At 39.3% G+C, this 18,436-nt stretch overlaps 1 protein-coding gene across 3 annotated transcripts in view; it reads right to left on the reverse strand.

Moving 5' to 3' along the window:
- frmpd2 (FERM and PDZ domain containing 2) overlaps positions 1-18,436 on the reverse strand; it is a 137,579-nt gene that overhangs the window by 35,337 nt on the left and 83,806 nt on the right. For all 3 annotated transcript variants that reach the window (XM_031905727.1, XM_031905728.1, XM_012967740.3), the window contains exons 24-27: positions 16,964-17,049; positions 8,857-8,989; positions 3,309-3,520; positions 2,437-2,535 (exon numbers count right to left, since the gene is read on the reverse strand). In XM_031905727.1, coding sequence (XP_031761587.1) covers positions 2,437-2,535; positions 3,309-3,520; positions 8,857-8,989; positions 16,964-17,049 — 530 coding nt within the window. The remainder of the gene's footprint in view (positions 1-2,436; positions 2,536-3,308; positions 3,521-8,856; positions 8,990-16,963; positions 17,050-18,436) is intronic.

The following is an 18,436-nucleotide window of genomic DNA, read 5'->3' on the forward strand; positions in this document are numbered from 1 at the left end:
TAACTTTAAGAAGGGGCTGGATGGATTCTTAGCAAGTGAGGGAATACAAGGTTATGGGAGATAGCTCTTAGTACTAGTTGATCCAGGGACTGGTCCGATTGCCATCTTGGAGTCAGGAAGGAATTTTTTCCCCTCTGCGGCAAATTAGAGAGGCTTCAGATGGGGTTTTTTGCCTTCCTCTGGATCAACTAGTAGTTAGGCAGGTTATATATAGGCATTATGGTTGAACTTGATGGACGTATGTCTTTTTTCAACCCAACTTACTATGTTACTATGTAGAAAAGCACAAGCAACATGCTTCGCTATAGGGCGAAGAAGTGTGGAGAGTTTGGGCATTGTACCCCTAAAACTGTAGGAATAATAGCATTTAGAAAATGAATCTGATCTGTTGCTGGCTCTGCCCACGCTAAGAATAAGATGAAAAAGTGGAAGAATAAGTTGAAGAACAGTATGTTGGGTTTTTTTCAGTCTTGGAATTTAAAGTCACAGTAAACAGGCAGTAGGCATTTTGTGGACATTGACAGTGATATGAGCGAATCCATTTCATTTCTCCTCACTGAAAAATTCACAAAACAGCAGAACAATTGCAAAATGTGGCTACTGCATGACTTTTTATGCCCGGGACCATTTTTTCCGCAACCGCAACTTTTTTTGACACAGCCCCAACTTTGTTGACGTGATCACAACTTTTTTACATGCCCATTTCTTTTTTCTCACTCTGCAAATTTTCGTAATAGTTTTGCAAAAAAAAAATGGCAAATCTGAAATGCGGAATTTCACAGCAAATCCATGCCTGGTGAAAAAATTTGCTCATCCCTAGACACTGCTTTGAGACAAGCTTTGTATAACCACAAAATTCTGTGATCTAGATGACATCTAGGAAGTACTGAATGGAAAGTGAAAGTAATTGTAATTAAAAATCGGAGATCTCAATCATAAATTGCCTGCCCTGCCTCTTTGCCTCAGGCAATTTATGATCGACAGTTAAAATTTCAAAATACATTTATTACAGGTATGGATGATTTCATAAAAACATGAATTTCATGTTTGTTATATAGCTTTTTATGTGTGGGTGACAGGTCCCTTTTAATGCTTATATATTAAAACCAATAAAATCAAGTGTTAAATAATATGCACTATTTTCATTTTGGGGTCAGTACATACCACAGACTTTGGTATATCTATGCATATTGGGCATCAAACTGTTCAGTACACAAGAAATTGTGTGAGATAAATGTGGCAAATTGCAACATTTTAGGTTATTTTCTGAAATGTCATAAAAACCAATAACTTTAGGAAAGCTTTGCAGATTGGTACTTTGGTGTAGAAAGGACTCTTTACCCATGTTGGATTTGTCAGAATGTGTACTTTCCTAAACTATATGGTTTTCTGGGGGTCTCTGTATAGTTAGGGGGGAGTTACGGCACATAATACGCTAACAGGGGGCTCTGTATGCAAAAGCTGAGTTGGCAGGCGAGAAATCCATGTGCTATTTTCATTTTGGGGTCAGTACATACCGCAGACTTTGGTATATCTATGCATATTGGGCATCAAACTGTTCAGTAGACCTTAGGTGTTCCTATTTGTGGTGATTTGCCTTTATCTGAAGAAAAGAAGAAATTGTGAGCGATAAATGCGGCAAAGTGTGGGGGGTATGTTCCCATTGGGGCCCCTACATGCCACATACTTAGGCAAACCTATACATATTGGGCATCAAACTGTTCAGTGGCGTTCAAATTTAGGGTGTTTTATTTGGTTACTTTATGACCTGTAGGAGATAAGACTATAGACTGGAAGCTTTGAAGCGATTTTTTAAAAATTTCACAAATTTTGATAAAAACCAATAACTTTAGGAAAGCATTAAGACTTGATAGTTTGGAGTAGACAGTTGTGCCTATTCTGGATTCCCAAGAATCTGTTCTTTCCAAAAATTTACAATTTTCTGTGATAAACCTTCTGTTAGTGGAATTTTTGGCCTTGAAATCTAAAGTATGCAGCTTTCTGGAGCAGTGCTTTGGAAATTGGCAGTGTACTGCTGGGAGTTTTTGACCTATACAAGTGAGAAATCCATATATATTTGGTATTGACACGTTCAGGAGACATGGGACTTTCCAAATCAGTTGTATATTTGTACATAAAATAGTTTTTGTTTTTTCATTTTTAGACATTTAGAAGCCTATAACCTGTTACAGAATTGAAATTACACAAAAATTCTACCACAGTTTGAAAGTTTAGGTTGTCCTGAAAAAAACGATATATTGTTTTCCTAGGTAAACTAAAAGTCCCCCCAAGGAAAGGCCTCTAAAGTGAAACAGTGCAAAATGTTAAAAAACTGTCTGGCAATACAAGTTCCGCTTTGACCAAAACGGCTGGCAGTGAAAGGGTTAATACAAGAAATTTTTTCTGCTTTCATTCCCTTATACACATAGGACTTACCGGTAGAGAAAAATCGATTTCAGGAAGGGCCCCTTTTGCTGGTCGGCAGAGTAAAAGAGTCACCTGGGAGGGAGCTCCATGCAATATGTGCACAACTTCCTAGAATCAAAGGCAAGGAAGACAGTAGTAATATGTAAAGAAAATGCAGATCAATTGTTATTTTAGTATGGATAAAGGTAACAAAAGTAGACTGGAAAGTAAAAAAAAATGCCCTTGCTGCTTTTCTAACTGTTGGTAATTTGTTAATTTGTAGGCGATCACCTGACCCATAGGGGTGACAAAACATCCTAAAATACATTTTAATTCAGAAGAATGGGGATTGTCGCAAACTTTACATATAGAAATCTGGTTTAATTGTGGGAAAATGCCTTCCTTGAGTATTGCGATGGATCACCGCATGTTAAATGTTTTACATACAGTGATCCCAATTTTCCTGAATAAAGGTAAAGAGTATTTTCATATGTTTTTACTCCTGCAGCAATATATTTTTACATCTGTCATTGCCCTAGAAGCAACTATAAAAACTAAAACCATGTGAAATTTATTTAACAACATCTTAAGGAAAGGTTAAATCACTGGTGGGATGCCTAATAAATTAGCCAAGTGCTAAGGCTGGTGCATTTTTTATGGAAGGGGTGCAATGGCCTGAAGCAGACAGCATATTTATTCATAGTGCCTAACAAATTAATTTTCTTTTTTACTCTCCTATATTTTTATGATTTTATTTTATAATTATAGCCCTTTTTGGGCTATTAAACAATGGATGCCTCATCCATGTATATGTCACTATAATCTATCAGTACTTATAGCCCTGGACTTTATATAATTTTAAAACCCTGTGTTTTATGATAGGAAAGAGTCCACAGTTGTACCTGATAATTCATTCCTTGGATAGACTGTCCATTCACAGCAAGCAATACATCTCCAGCTGCGATATGTCCACTCTCCTGTGCTGGCAGGCCCTGGAACAGCCTTTTTATCCTTACAATGTTGTCAGCTCTTCCAGATGTACCAGTTCCAGTCTGCACAAAGCTGAATCCTAAGCCGCCCAAATTCTTTATTAGAGTTACCTCAAAGGTGTTGTCTGCCAGACAGAAATCATAAACACATGGGTAGTGCACTAATTGTAAAAATACTCCAATAAAATTGCCACTTGAAATCGCTCAACCTGAAGCCATTTACAAATATCTATATCTATTTATATCTATTATTTTCATATGATGCAAATAGGGTTGCCACCCTTTCTGGAAGAAAACACCTAACAGACTTATATAACCTATAATGTTAGATGTTTTTCCCTATTAAAAACATTGCCATTAAGCATTAGTGGTAAAGGAACAGTAACATCAAAAACGAAAGCATTTGCATTGAATTACAGGTATCGGACCCCTTATCCAGAAACCCGTTATCCAGAAAGCTCCGAATTACGGAAAGCCCGTCTCCCATAGACTCCATTTTAATCAAATAATTCAGTATTTTAAAACTGATTTCCTTTTTCTCTGTAGTAATAAAACAGTACCTTGTAATTGATCCCAACTAAGATAGAAATAATCCTTATTGGATGCAAAACAATCCTATTGGGGTTAATTAATGTTTTATTAATTTTTTAGCAGACTTAAGGTATGGAGATCCAAATTACGGAGAGACCCCTTACCCAGAATACCCTTGGTCCTGAGCATTCTGGATAAGGGGTCTTATACCTGTACTATGTACTATTACCTTGCACTGGTAAAAATTGTGTTTACTTTAGAAACACACTCCTATAGTTTATATAAATGCTCAGATTTTACCTATTGATTTTCAGTGGGGGTTAGAAAAAGTGGGTGGAGCTGCCAAAAGCCAATCACATTTCTTTCATTGTTTTCAGTGGGGAAATGTTTTCGCCTATTTAATGTCAGGGTCCCCAAACCTTCGGGTCAATACCCTTTATCAAACTTGATAAAGGGTATTGACCCGAAACATGTCGTGTTACCACTACCCACAATAAATGTTTTGCAGTAAACCTGCTGAAGCTTTTTTCCTATTTTTTGGATTTCTACAATTAGTCACCAGGTAACTATAGTTTAAGGTTAGAAAAAGTGGGCAGAGCCACCAACAGCCAATCAGATTTTACCTATTCACTTTCAATGGGAAAATTCAACTTGCTGCCCTTCTCACAGTATTAACACCAGGGTCCCCAAACTCTTCACAGTTGGTCACTAGACAGCATTTTTAGGTTTGACAGGCAATCGGATTTAACCTATTGATTTTTTTTTTTTTTGTTTAAATTTAAAATGCTGCCATTCTTATACTATTTATACCAGGGTCCCCAAACTTTGCAGAGTTAATCACTGGGTGACAATTTTTCAAGCTTAAAAAAAGTGGCCACCAACAGCCAATCTATTTCCACCCATTAAATTTAATTGGATTATATTTAAACTAATGCCATTATTTAAGTACAAATCGCAGGGTTGTAAAACTTTGCAAAGTTAGTCACTGGGTATTTGTAGTTAAAAGTTAGAAAAAGTGGGCTGGGCCACCAACAACCAATCACATTTCACCAATGTCCCGAAACTTATGCAGAGTTAGTCTTTCTGCTGCAGTTCAAAAATAGGAAAAGTGGGTTGGGCCACTAACAGCCAATCAGATTACATCCATTGAATTTCATTGGTTTAAATTTAAAATGCTGTAATTCTCACACTATTTATATCAGGATGCCCAAACTTTTAAGTTGTCATTGGGTGATTTCAACTCAAGGTTAGAAAAAGTGGGCACATCCACCAACCAACAATTACAATTCATATATTGACTTTTATTGGTTAAAATTTAAACTGCTGCCTTTCTTTAACTATTAATTCTAGGGTCCCCAAACTTTGCAGAGTTAGTCAGTGGGTAACTGCAGTTCAGGTTAGAAAAAGTGGGCAGAGCCACCAACCGCCAATCAGATGTCACTCATTGACTTTCAATGGGGAAATTTAAATTGCTGCAGCTGCTGCCATTTAGATTTAATTAAAACCAAGGTCCCCAAACTTTGCACAGTGGTTTTTACTATATAACTGTGGTCCAAGGTTAAAAAAACTGGATGGAGCCAACAACAGTCAATCAGTGACTTCACATTTTTCAAACCAACATGAAGTTTGTTCTCGAACTTCCCTTTCTAGTTCTTCTTATTCTTAGCACCCCCCTATTTTTTAAATGCTTTTTCTCATACAATTTTAGGGCTACAACACCCAAACTCTTCGCATATCTTCGTTCTATAGTGGGGCAGGTTGCTTGTGCTTTTCTAAGTGATCCGGCCCCCCTCGTCTTTAGCGCCACTCCAAACACCCCAATTTTTCCAGCTTTGAAGCTACACTCCCCAAACTTCAATAACATAATAATGGGATCACCCTAAATGAAACAGCGACATTTGTTGGATGACCCAAAGTTTGATGGGCCAACAACAAGCAATTGACTTTAACAGGGAAATTTAAACTGCTGCCACTCTTGCAGCTCTGAGGCTACACTCACCAAACTTGAATCACATAGTCATGGGGTCTACCCATGGATAAAAATATAATATTTGTTGGATGCCCAAAAGTGGGCAGAGCCACCAACAGACAATCATATTTTACCTTTTTACTTTTAATGGGGAAATTCAACCTGCTGCCATTCTCAACATCATTAACGCTAGGCTTCCCAAACTCTTCACAGTTGGTCACTAGGGGACTAGGTTTGAAAATCAGATTTCATCTATTGATTTTTTTGGTTTAAATTTCTTTTACTATTTACGCCAGGGTCCCCAAACTTTGCAGAGTTCCCTGGGTGAGAATAATTCAAGGTTTGAAAAAAGTGGGTGGAGCCACCAACAGCCATTTTAATGGGGAAATGGGGAAACTGCTGCCATTCTCACATGTTTAGTTTCACAGTTGGTCACTGAAGGACTAAGAGTAAAGGTTAGACAAAGTAGGCGGGGCCACCAACAGCCAATCAGATTTCACCTATTGAACTTCATTGGTTTTTATTTAAACTGCTGCCTTTCTCACGGCATTAATGTCAGGGTCCCCACACTTTGCAGATTCAGTCACTGGTGAACTGCAGTTCAAGGTTAGTAAAAGTGGGCAGAGCTACCAACAACAAATCAGATTTCATTCAGTGACTTCACATGTTTTTCAATCCAACATGAAGTTTGTTCCCAAACTTCCCTTTCTAGTTTTATATGTAATACATTTTGAGGTAAAGGAAATTACCCTGCATGATGTACAATGGAAATTTTATTGGCCTGCTGCTTTTCTTTATATAATTAATAGAAGCGAATGAGTTATTACTGATGTAATTAAACAGTAATTTCCTAATGGGATACATTTTAATTGGATGCTTTTTAGACGGTGGGTGGGATTTGTATGTGAAGTTCCTGACTGCCTATGACTTCCATATGGTCACAAAACACATAAGGCCATGAATTGCAGGGTTTGTATGTTTTAGATAATGTACTAATAAAGATTTTTGTAATTTTTTAACAACATTTTTGGAGTGCAGTATATATTTTTTGAGATGTATTATATGGAACCTTTTTGGTTTGTACTCCTATGTTCATTTACAGCAACTAGTGACCATTTTAGAAATGGATGTGTCCCTAGATTAAAAGATTCAGTGCCCCCTTGATCTACTGCTTGCTTGAAACACAGGCCATAGATGGTATTATACAAAGAGTAGCATTGCAAAGGAGGTAATAATAAATTGAAATCTGTTTGTCAAGTTCAAGGTTTGTGAAACTAGCAATTTGCTAGTATTTGTGACATGCATTTTCCTGTAATAATGTCCAAAATTCTATTCTATCCTGTAAGACTTATAATCTCATAGATAAAAACCCTTTGGCCATGATTCCATATTTTTAAATAATGGACTTTCTGCAATTTTGTAATAGTTTAACTTGTTTGCACAATCTCAGAGCAGGAAATGACCCCCCCCCCTAAAAAAAAATTTAATCCCATATATTACTAAAGGGGGAATGTAATAAAATTTATAAACGGAAAAAAATCAAGAAAAAATAATAAGAAAAAGTTGCATTTTGCAATGTAATATTTTTCATTAGACTTTTATTGCATTGTTAATGTTTAGGACATTATTGAAAAGGGTGTAATTTTTCAGTTAAGAAGTTTTTTTACATACACTGTGCAATTCACAAAAAAAATTATATTTTTAGGCTCCTCAACCTTTATAACCAGCAAGCTACATTTAAATATAAGAAACATTGGGGGAGCAACACAAGCATGAAAAAAGTTCCTGGGGGCATCAAAAAGGGGTTGTAATTGGCTCCTATGTAGACTGGCAGCCTACAGGAGGCTGTGTTTAGAAGTACACCTAGGGGCACATTTACTAATCCACAAATGCTCCGAGCGTGCCGCGACTTTTTCGTCGCTTGTGCAGAGTATGAAAAGTTTTGGATTCATTCAAGCTTTGTTATCGTGACTTTCCTTGAGCCAGGTTGGAGCTGCACAGTGCCATTGATTCCTATGGGAGGCTTCCAAAATCATGCACAGAAGGATCAAAGTCGGAAAGGTTCTCCCGCTGTTTACAATCATTCGGTACGAAAATTTCGTAACTTTCGGATCACCAATACGATCTTATCATGAATAATACGATCTTTTCGTAAGCATTTTCGTGATATTTGCTATCTTAAGAAATTATCGTATCCAATGCGAATGTATCCCATTCAGGATTTGAACTTGTGATTTCATGAATCTGGCCCCTAGTGTGCCACAAAGACAAACATCGAAGGGGTTGCTCACAAGCCACTGGTTGAGATCACCACTCTAGTGGTTTGGTTGCTGGGTGCATGAGACAAAACTTGGTAGTGGTAGCTATGGTAGTTTCAAGTAAGCTAAATTGGTTACTTTTTTACTGTTTACATACACACAACATCAGGTTGTATTGGATAGGTTCCAATAAATCATTATGGCGGAAACTGGTCAACATTCATTTATCACTGCAATAAGTTGATATTGCATTGCTATTAGTGATGGGCGAAATGTTTCGCCAGGCATGGATTCATGGCGAATTTCCGCGTTTCGCCATTGGCAGATTGTTTCGCGAAACGCGAAAAAATTCGCCACAGAAAAATTTGCAGCACGTCCAAAAATTGTCGCCGGCGTCAAAAAAGAATAGTAGCGGGCGTCAAAAGAATTGCTGCATGACGAAATAATAGCCGCAGGAGAAAAAATAATAGCCACAGGCAACGAAATAATAGCCGCGGGCGACAATTTTTTTTGCTGCACGACATTTTCGCCGTTTCGCGGATCTTTTGAAAGATTCCCGAATTTTCTGCCGAAGTGAAACGGAACAGATTGGCTCATCACTAATTGCTATGCATTGCAACCCAAGAATAAAAAATTAGACCTTTAATAGTGGCCTTTTCAATACATACAATACATCCATTTTGTAATGATTGGGCTCTTTTACCTTTAGGAACAAATAATGTACTGCTGGATTCACAGAAAATTGGTGTGGTCCTTGTAGATTCAGGAAATTCATGGCCACTTCCTGAAGCTGTATTTTCCATATCACCTCCTCTTTGTAGGACTAAGGTTAACAACTTCAAAACAAATATACAAAAAATATTATTTTAAGTATTTAAAGATTGCTGTTAAAAATTCTGTATAAATGCACAGGGCTGCTAAGACCTCATGGCCAATAAAGAAAATAACATATAAAACCTAACATATAAAAATCTATGTTGTTTAAAAGGGTTGTTCACTTTTCAAACACTCCTTTCAGTTACACACCAAAAATAAGCACTTTTTACAGTTTCTTTCTATTTTTATTTTTACCCAGGAAAATATATATATTATTTTTTCAAGGACAACCCAAGCTTTCAAAATATGTTAGACATTTTGTGTAATTCCATTTCTTTAAGAAGATATAGGCTTCTAAATGTTTAAAAAAATGAGAAAAAAAATATTCATTTTCCATAATATAACCACATATAGCATTTTATGAATGAAACTACAACTGATTTAGAAAAGCAAATGTCTTGTGAATGCGCCAGTACACTACAAAATTTCCAAAGCACTGCAACAGAAAGCTGCATACTTTCAATTTCAACCCAAAATTTCCACTAACAGTAGATTTACCCTAGAAAGGCATACATTTAAAAAAATGGGTAAAACTGTCTGTCTACTGTAAACTACCAAGTTGCAATGCTTTTCTAAAGTTATTTGTTTTATAAAAATATGTGAAATTTTTGAAAAACTGCTTCAAAGCTTCCAGTCTATAGCATCTTTTCTCCTACAGGTCATACGGTAACCAGATAAAACATCCTAAATATGAACGCCAGGGGTCCACTGAACAGTTTGATGCCCAATGCATGTGGAATGTAGGGCCCCAAGGTGAAGATACCCTATATGATCTATAATTTCAGCTCCTACATTTACATAATTTTCTGTAGGATAAAGCTACAAAAAAGTACGCTCACCCCAGAAAGCAATATATTTTCAAAAATGACATGTTCCCCCGAATCAAAAATTGGTAAACATGTCTTTCTACTCCAAAGTACCAAGCCAAAAAGCTTTCCTAAAGTTGCTGATTTTCCAAAAAATTACCTCAAAGCTTCCACTTTGCATCATCTTATGCCAGGGGTCCACAGAACAGTTTGATACCCAATATGCATAGATATATCAAAGTATGTGGTATGTACAGATTCCAGATGAAAATAGTGTGAATGAATTTTTCTTGCTTGCCAAATCAGTTTCTGCAAAAAGAGCCCCATGGCTGTGTATTATGTGTTGTAAGACTGTACAGAGACCCTCAGAAAACCATATATTTTTGGAAAGTACACATTCTGAAGAATCCAACATGGGTAAAGATGCCGTATTATACCAAAATACCAATGTGAAAACCTTTCCTAAAGTTAGCATTTTGACGACAATAACACATCACCCTAAATATGAATGCCAGAGGTCTACTGAACAGTTTGATACCCAATATGCATAGATTTACCAAAGTGTGTGATATGTAAGAACTCCAAATGAAAATCAGTGCATATGAATTTTCTTAGCTGCTAACTCAGCTTCTGCAAATAAGACCCCATAACTGTACAGCAACCCATAAAAACCATATATTTTTAGAAAGTACATATTCTAATAAATCCAACATGTGTCAAGACTCCTTTCTACACCAAAGTACCAATTTGCTAATTTTTCCTAAAGTTAGCATTTTTTTTTTAATTTCTGAAAATTGCCTAATAATGTTGCAATCTAACACATATATATCTTATACAATATCTTACACACAAAGGAAAATCACCATATCAATCAACGCCAGAGCTCTACTGAACAGTTTGAGGCCCAATATGCATAGATATACCAAAGTATGTGATATGCACGGACTCCAAATAAAAATAGTGCATATGAATATTCTCGTCTGCTAATTCAGCATTTGCAAACAGAGGCCCCTGACTGTGTATTATTTCGTAAAACCTTCTAACGGTACAGAGACCCTCCAGAAAACCATCACCTTCTGATGAATTAAAAATAGTGTGAGCGATACGAGCAGGAAAAACCACTGTTTGGTGTATTTTCCACCAGTGTGGGATACAGTCAGTACCAGGTAAAATGCCTGGTTTTGCAGCAGCTAATGCTGTTTTCATGCAAGCGGCTTTAAAAAAAGCAGGATAAGTGAGTCCTGTAGTAAATGGAGGGTGAGTAGGATAGGTCCTCCATTCCATATTCCAGTTAGTATTTTCAGTTGGCCAGCTGTAGGTAGCTGCCTGATTAGGCTGCAGGTGAGCAGCAAATAAAATAGCTGTGGGATTACACAGCATGGGTGGTGATTTACTTCACTCTCAGAGCAGGGCATAGGGCAGGAAGGCTGCCTGCCTGTGTTAGAAACTCCCAGAGGGGCTGGGGGTGCCACCTGCCAAAGCAAGGAGCAGAAGAAGCTGTGAGGAGTCACCCAGAGAAGTGTTAAATGCCCAAGTGAAATGACACCCAAAGAAAAGGTCTCTCAGAGCAGGGAAGTTACCTGCCTGTGTGAGAAACTCCCAGAGGGGTTAGGGGCACCACATGCTACTGCAAGAAGCAGAGGGAGCCATGGCCAAGGGAGTCACCCACAGAAGTGTTAAATACCCAAGTGAAGGGTCACCAAGAGAAAAAGGTCTCTCAGAGCGCGGCATAGGGCAGAGAAATTTTGCTGTGGTTTTGCTGAAAAAAAAAAATGCCAAAAATGTGGAACTTGGCTGTGAATCCATGCCTGGTGAAAAAGATTGATTTTCACTAGAAGTGACATATGGATTGTTTTTTCCTGGTCACTCCACATTAAAATCGGGAGGCCCCCTCCCACCCCCGCCAACAGCAAGCCTCTAAAAAGGTTTCTTTTGTCTCCCAAGGGACAAGGTTTCCTAAACTTTATCCTTTTAAGGAGTCCGAAGTGCAGGAGTGGATCACGGCCCCTTCCGTTGACCCAGCTGTCATACATCTAGCTAAAAAGACTACCCTTCCCATAGATGACTGTTCCGCTCTTAAAGACCCCATGGACAGATGTGTGGAGTCTGATTTGAGAAAGAGTTTTTTGGCAGGGGCAGCTTGTAAACCTGCCGTAGCTTTGATCTCGGTGGCCAAAGCTATGTCCTTCTCGATTGATGGCATTGACAGAGCCTTAGCAGAAGGTGCTGATGTCAAAGAAATCTCTTCAAGCCTGGCAGAACTTAAGCTGGAGGCAGGTTTTGTCTCAGAGGGTGTGGTGGATCTCACTAGGCTGGCAGTGTGTTCTATGGCCATCTCAGTCTCGGCTCGTCTGGCTCTCTGGCTAAGATCCTGGGCAGCTGACATGTCTTCCAAAATGAGCCTCTGCACACTTCCCTTCGAGGGCCTTCGGTTATTCAAAGCTGGATGATGTTATCTCTAAGGCGTCAGGGGGTAAAAGCTTCTTCTTACCCCAAGAAAACAAGAAACAAAAAACCATTCCATTCAGGTCCTCCAGTTTCCGCGGTCCAGGGAAGGGCAGGCCTTCTTATTCTTCTAGTTCAGCAGGAGAAATTTCAAGCCTTTTGCCTGGAAAAGGGTCATGCCACCTTTCCCAAAGGAGACAAGTCAAGGCCTTCTCAGTCATCCAAAAAGTCTTCCTGACTAGTCGTCCGTAATCAGCGTGGTAGGGGTGAGGATGGGGAATTTTCTAAATGTCTGGCATTCCTCTGTCTCGGATTGCTGGGTCCTGGATGTTTTAAGAAGGGGCTATCGGCTGACGTTCACCTCTCTTCCGTCATTCGACCAATTCGTAGTCTCCTCTTTTCCCAACTCAGGAGAAAAAAGAGAGGTTCTGACCCATTATGTAGATTGGTTGGTCGAGGAGAAGGCAGTAGTCCTAGTCCCCATGGAAGAACAAAGGAAGGGAGTTTTTCGTAGCCATTCCGAAAGTTGTGCAAAATCTGGCGATTTTTTCGTAGCGTTAAAACTTAAAAGGCGCGACTCTTCGCGCAAGTTCTACCGCTACGAAAAAATCGCAACATTTTGCGCAACTTTCAGAATGGCTACGAAAAATTCACGACAATTTTCCGAAAAATCGCAAAATACCGATCATTACGGAAAAAACGCAATCGGACGCATTCGGCCCGTTGGTGGTTTAGTAAGGGGCACATTTACTAACCCACGAACGGGCCGAATGCATCCGATTGCGTTTTTTTCGTAATGATCGGTAATTTTGCGATTTTTTCGGTGTCTTTACGATTTTTGTGTAAAAACGCGAGTTTTTCGGCGTCTTTACGATTTTTGCGTAAAAACGCGAGTTTTTCGGCGTCTTTACAATTTTTGCGTAAAAACGCGAGTTTTTCGTAGCCATTACAAAAGTTGCGCAAAGTCGCGATTTTTTCGTAGCGTTAAAACTTGCGTGAAACGTCGCGCCTTTTAAGTTTTAAAAATACGAAAAAGTCGCAAAATGTTCGTTTCCAATCGGAATTTTTCCAATTCGGATTCGAAATCGTGTCTTAGTAAATCAGCCCCTAAATCTGCCCCTAGGAGTACACTACACAACTGTGCAAACAGTTGTCTCATAATATAGTAAATAGCTTACAACTTACATTTTCAGGGGGGTTGCATGCAATTAGTTTATGCGTAAACAACAGTGTAAAACATCAAAGCCACCTTTTGAGGAGGAGTGATTATCACAGGAAAAGGTGGATAAGAGACCCTGGATGTTTGTACTTAGCAGACAGACAGGATTGAGGGACAGCTTTGTAACATCTGATGCTGGTTCCCTATACTTCTATTTTTATGTGACTGTACCTATACTGTATATTGTTCATTGAACGAACAATAAATATACTTATTTTTCTATAAATACTACGAGCCTAAAGATTATCATCGAACCCCTAGACACACAAGTGAGTCGGCACTTGTATTAATAGTTTTATACTGCTAAATTGGTAAGCAGTAACATTAACTACTTCCGACACCTCCTCTCAGCAAGTAACAACAGGTTCTGTTGATTCATTACGACAGAGTCATCTGTTTTGTGGAAGCTCATGCATGACTCCTGAATATGAAGAAGAGCCAGCTGACTCCAACACAGTGTCTCGTGTATTTGGGAGCTTGGTTCAACACCATCGAGGGGTCAGTTTCTCTTCCTCCCCAGAAGATTTCAGCCATCATCAGTCTTGCAAAGTCTTTTCTGCAGAAAGATCAGGTCTCAGCCAGAGAACTGATGTCTCTCCTGGGCACCATGGCTTCTACCATCCCAGTGACCAGGTGGGCCCGGTGGCACATGAGGCCGGCTCAATGTCTTTGTCTGAACCAATGGGACAGATTCAAGAGGGATTGGGATCAGTCCATTCTTCTGATGCAGTCTGTCAAAGATTCGATCCAGTGGTGGCTCTCCAAGGACAATCTAGAGAAGAGTTTACCTCTTTCAACCCCAGTGGAAGGTGTAGTAACGCATGCCTCCACCCTGGGCTGGGGTGCCCACCTGGGCTTCAAATGGGTTCAGGGGATGTGGCCGGTCAGACAGTCAGGAGTTCAGGTTCCGGAGTTCAGGTTCTGGAGTTCAAGAGTTCCTTACAACATCCTAGAAATCAGGGCAGCAAAGTTGGCCCTTCAGTCCTTCTCCCAGATGCTTCAGGCCTCGGCGGTCAGGATTCTAATAGACAACACATCTGCAGTCTCTTACATCAAGAGGCAGGGGGGAACAAAGGGCAGTTCACTGCTTAAGAAAATCCATCCTATCTTATCTTGGGTGGAGGATAATCTGTTTCTTCTGACGGCGGAATACTTACCTGGGGTTGAAAACCAAGAAGCAGAGTCGAAACTCAGTGTCGAGTCACAAGTGGAGTCTGAATCATCAGGTCTTCCAGGAATTGTCCAGGAAATGGGGACCTTTGGCAATCGACCTCATGGCTACCCATCTCAACACCAAAGTTTTTCTCCAGGAATTTTTGCCCAGGGACAATGGGCACGGATGTCCTTCTCCGAGATTGGTCGTTCAGCCTAGCTTATGCCTTTCCCCCTTTTCCCCTGATCTCCAGAAAACTTCTGAAAGTCATTCAAGAGAGGGTGGAGTTAGTCCTGGTGGCTCCGAACTGGCCTCACAGACCCTTGTATCCACTGCTTCTGAAGCTCACAGTAGATCCTCCTTCCCGTGAGGAGAGATCTGCTGAATCAGGGTCCTCTCTTACATCCAAACCTGTCTGCTCTTTCCCTTGAGCGCAAAAGACTTTCAGGGCTAGGTCTCTCCAAAAATGTTGTTGATTACCCTGTTAAAAGCTAGGAAGCCTTCCACCTCTGCGGCTTACTACAGGATTTTGGAAAGGTTCCTTCTCTGGAAGATGCAGAGTGACTTGCCATTGGAGGAAGTGTCTCTTTCCCAAGTCTTAATTCTACAGAAGGTTCTAGACAAAGGACAGAACCCTCAAGGTTTATATCTCAACGCTGTCAGCCTTGTCTGGAAGATCCTGGGCTGAAGACTCCATGGTCAAGAGATTCTTCTCAGCAGTTCTCAAGGTCCGTCCTCCAGAGGTCAACTCTCCCCGTTTGTGGAGTCTCCCTTTAGTTTTAAGGGCTCTGTCTCTATTGCCCTTTGAGCCTCTCGAAACCATTTCCACCTGGCTTCTCACTCTAAAGACTCTATTCCTGGTGGCTGTAGCATTGGCATGTAGAGTGGAAGAGTTACATGCCCTTTCATGCAGTCCGGGGCATATCTCTTTTCTCCATGACAGTTATACTCAAGCCGGTCAAGTCATTCCTGTTAAGGTGGTTTCAACTTTCCATTTAAAAAGCGAGATATCCTTACCCATTTTTTTTCTGCGGATGTGCAAAATTTGGAGGAATTACAGAAGATTGATGCAGTTCGTTGCCTAAAACATTATCTGGAGGTCTCTAATTCTTTCAGGAGGTCAGACAAGTTGTTCGTCATCCCTGCAGGGTGTCGGAAAGGTCTGGGGGCTGCCACTTCCACCATTAGCAGATGGATTACAATTTGCATTGAGAAGGCTTATCAAGCCCAAGGCAAGCTAGCTCCAGAGGGTCTGAGGGCACACTCGACCAGGGCTGTGTCTACCTCTTGGGCAGCATGGGCAGAGGTACCTTCGTTGCAGATCTGTGAGGTGGCTTTATGGTCTTCAGCCAGGACTTTCATCAGGCATTATCAGCTAGACCTCTCTGAGACCAGTAGTCATGCCTTTGCTTCAGGCTCTCGTCTGGCTTTTTCCTCATTAAATTAATTTTTGCAGTTCTTCAAGTCTCTGTTTTTGTTCCCACCTCATTGGGTTCAGCATGGCTTGGTAGATCCAATTTTAATGCTGATATGGAATGACCAGGAAAAGGGAGAATTGTTTTCATACTTACTGTAATTCTCCTTTCCTGGTAAGTGTTGATTGTAATGTGCAGTTAGTAAATGTAGTCATTGCAGTTATATTAATGTGCAGAAATAGGAAATGTCCCTGAATTGGGAAGTAGCCTCAATACTTTTCATACAGTATTAATTCACTAAAATGTTTTATATAGAATAGAATGAATGAATAATATTTTAATGAACTGGTGAGAAACACCTACAATGCTTGGGATTGACTAAGTGCATATAATTACATGTGCACCAGATGTGTAGCGGTGTTGTTTGCCTTTAGACTACTCTGAAGCCTTGAGATATCACCTTTCATCATTTTATTTGAACAGATCAGGGTTGACTTTAATATAGCTGAAAAGCTTAAATGTTTTGTAAAATATGGACAAACATATAAGATCCCCAATAAGCGGAATATTACCAGCTTTCAAATATCTTCTGGAACTGAATATGTTAGGGCCCTGCTTCTGTCCCCTCCAGGATCTGATGCCCCACTTAAACCCTGGCTTAAAAAGAAAAGTCACCAGGAAGAAGGCTGCTGCCTGGGCTTAGAAAGCCTGCACTGCTTCCTAGCAGCCGATAATGAGCAATTTCTGAGGTCCTTTGAAAGTATCAACTGCATTGTGGGGAATGGGGTCTTAAACTTACGCTGCTTGCCCCATTCTGGATACCTATGAGGATGAGAACCACATTAGCACCAACCAATTGAAAAACTATGAAATATTAAAAATTGTGACAATATTACCTCTCCAGCATTTCTGAGACATTCTACAGCCTGCCGGTGGGTGAATCCAAGGATATGAACTGCATTAACTTCCAGCAAACGATCTCCTGCAATAGCAGAGGACTCTGATTTAGTTTACTCTAGTTTGTGTAAAGATTAACAACTCAACAAATAAAAATAATTAATTTTTTTAAAAATGAAACAGATGACCAAAAGTACATTATTTTACTTGGACTATTATAACCATAGCAATATGTGTAGTAATATATCATATAGACATGTTTTTCGGTAAAGTATAAGCATACAGTTTATGAATAGATTCTAATAACAAAAACTTGTAGTTTGAATGACAAACATATTAAGGTGTGTTACTCCACTTCATTTATGTAAGGTGCGTATTTATCAAAAATTGTACTGAGAATTCCAGACAGAATCCCAGAAATTCAACATTTTACCAATTTAGCAACGATTTCCTGACTGTCAGGAAAAAGTGTATTTGTATGTCAATTTGTCAGAATGTGTTCCACTGATCTGAGCAGTCAAACACCATTCTGGTCTATGGGATATAGAGATCAGCACCCCTCTGCAGCAAACTGATAAGAAAGGTCCTTTAACTGGGTGAAACAAAATAAATTGTAAACAATAATCGGTAAAAAATACTGGGTAATGATAAACTGGGCCCTATTTCTCATGATTAACAATTTTTAAGTTAGATCACTGTATTAACTTTTCTTTCACTAATAATAAAAATATCCTTCATCCTAATTTGTACTTTTTCAACAAACCTTCAATCTGCTTACATCATTATAAAAAGCTTCACATGTGCCAAGTAGTGATGAGTGAATTTTTTCGCCAGGCATGGATTCGCAGCAAATTTCCGCATTTCGCCATTGGCAAATTGTTTCGCGAAACTTCAGTAAAAATTTGCAGCGGAATTTTTTTTTGCAGCACGTAAAATCAGGCACAGTCACATCAAAAAAGGCGCAAGCACGTCCAAAAAAAATTGCGCGACAAAGGCTTTTTGCAAATTTTTTGCCGTTTCGCGAATTTTCTAGCCGTTTCACAAATTTTATGGCGAAATGGGACAGATCATCGCTCATGACTAGTGCCAAGCCCTTTTATTACGGTGAGGGTTTTTTTTTTTCTAAAGTTAAAAGAGAACTATACCCCTGAACAATGTAGGTTTCTATAAAAATATATTGCGTAAAAGAAGCATGAATGTAAAACCCTGCTTCTGCTAAATAAACCATTTTCATGAGAATATACTTGTCTAGAAGTATATACCATTGGGAAGTCTTAAATAAGACTTTTAAGTTGAAAGGGGAAAGTTTCTACCTACACAGAATTATCTAATAAAATAAGAACCCAAACACCTTGTGAGGGTGTAATTGAACTATGACAAAGGTAAAGGAAGAAAGACAACCCTCCCAAAGTCTTATTCAATAAGTCAATTTTCTTCTCATTATAGAAAAAAGAACCCACTCTTTTAAGAAA

This window comes from Xenopus tropicalis, chromosome 7, assembly GCF_000004195.4.
Source record: "Xenopus tropicalis strain Nigerian chromosome 7, UCB_Xtro_10.0, whole genome shotgun sequence".
NCBI classification, from domain to species: domain Eukaryota; kingdom Metazoa; phylum Chordata; class Amphibia; order Anura; family Pipidae; genus Xenopus; species Xenopus tropicalis.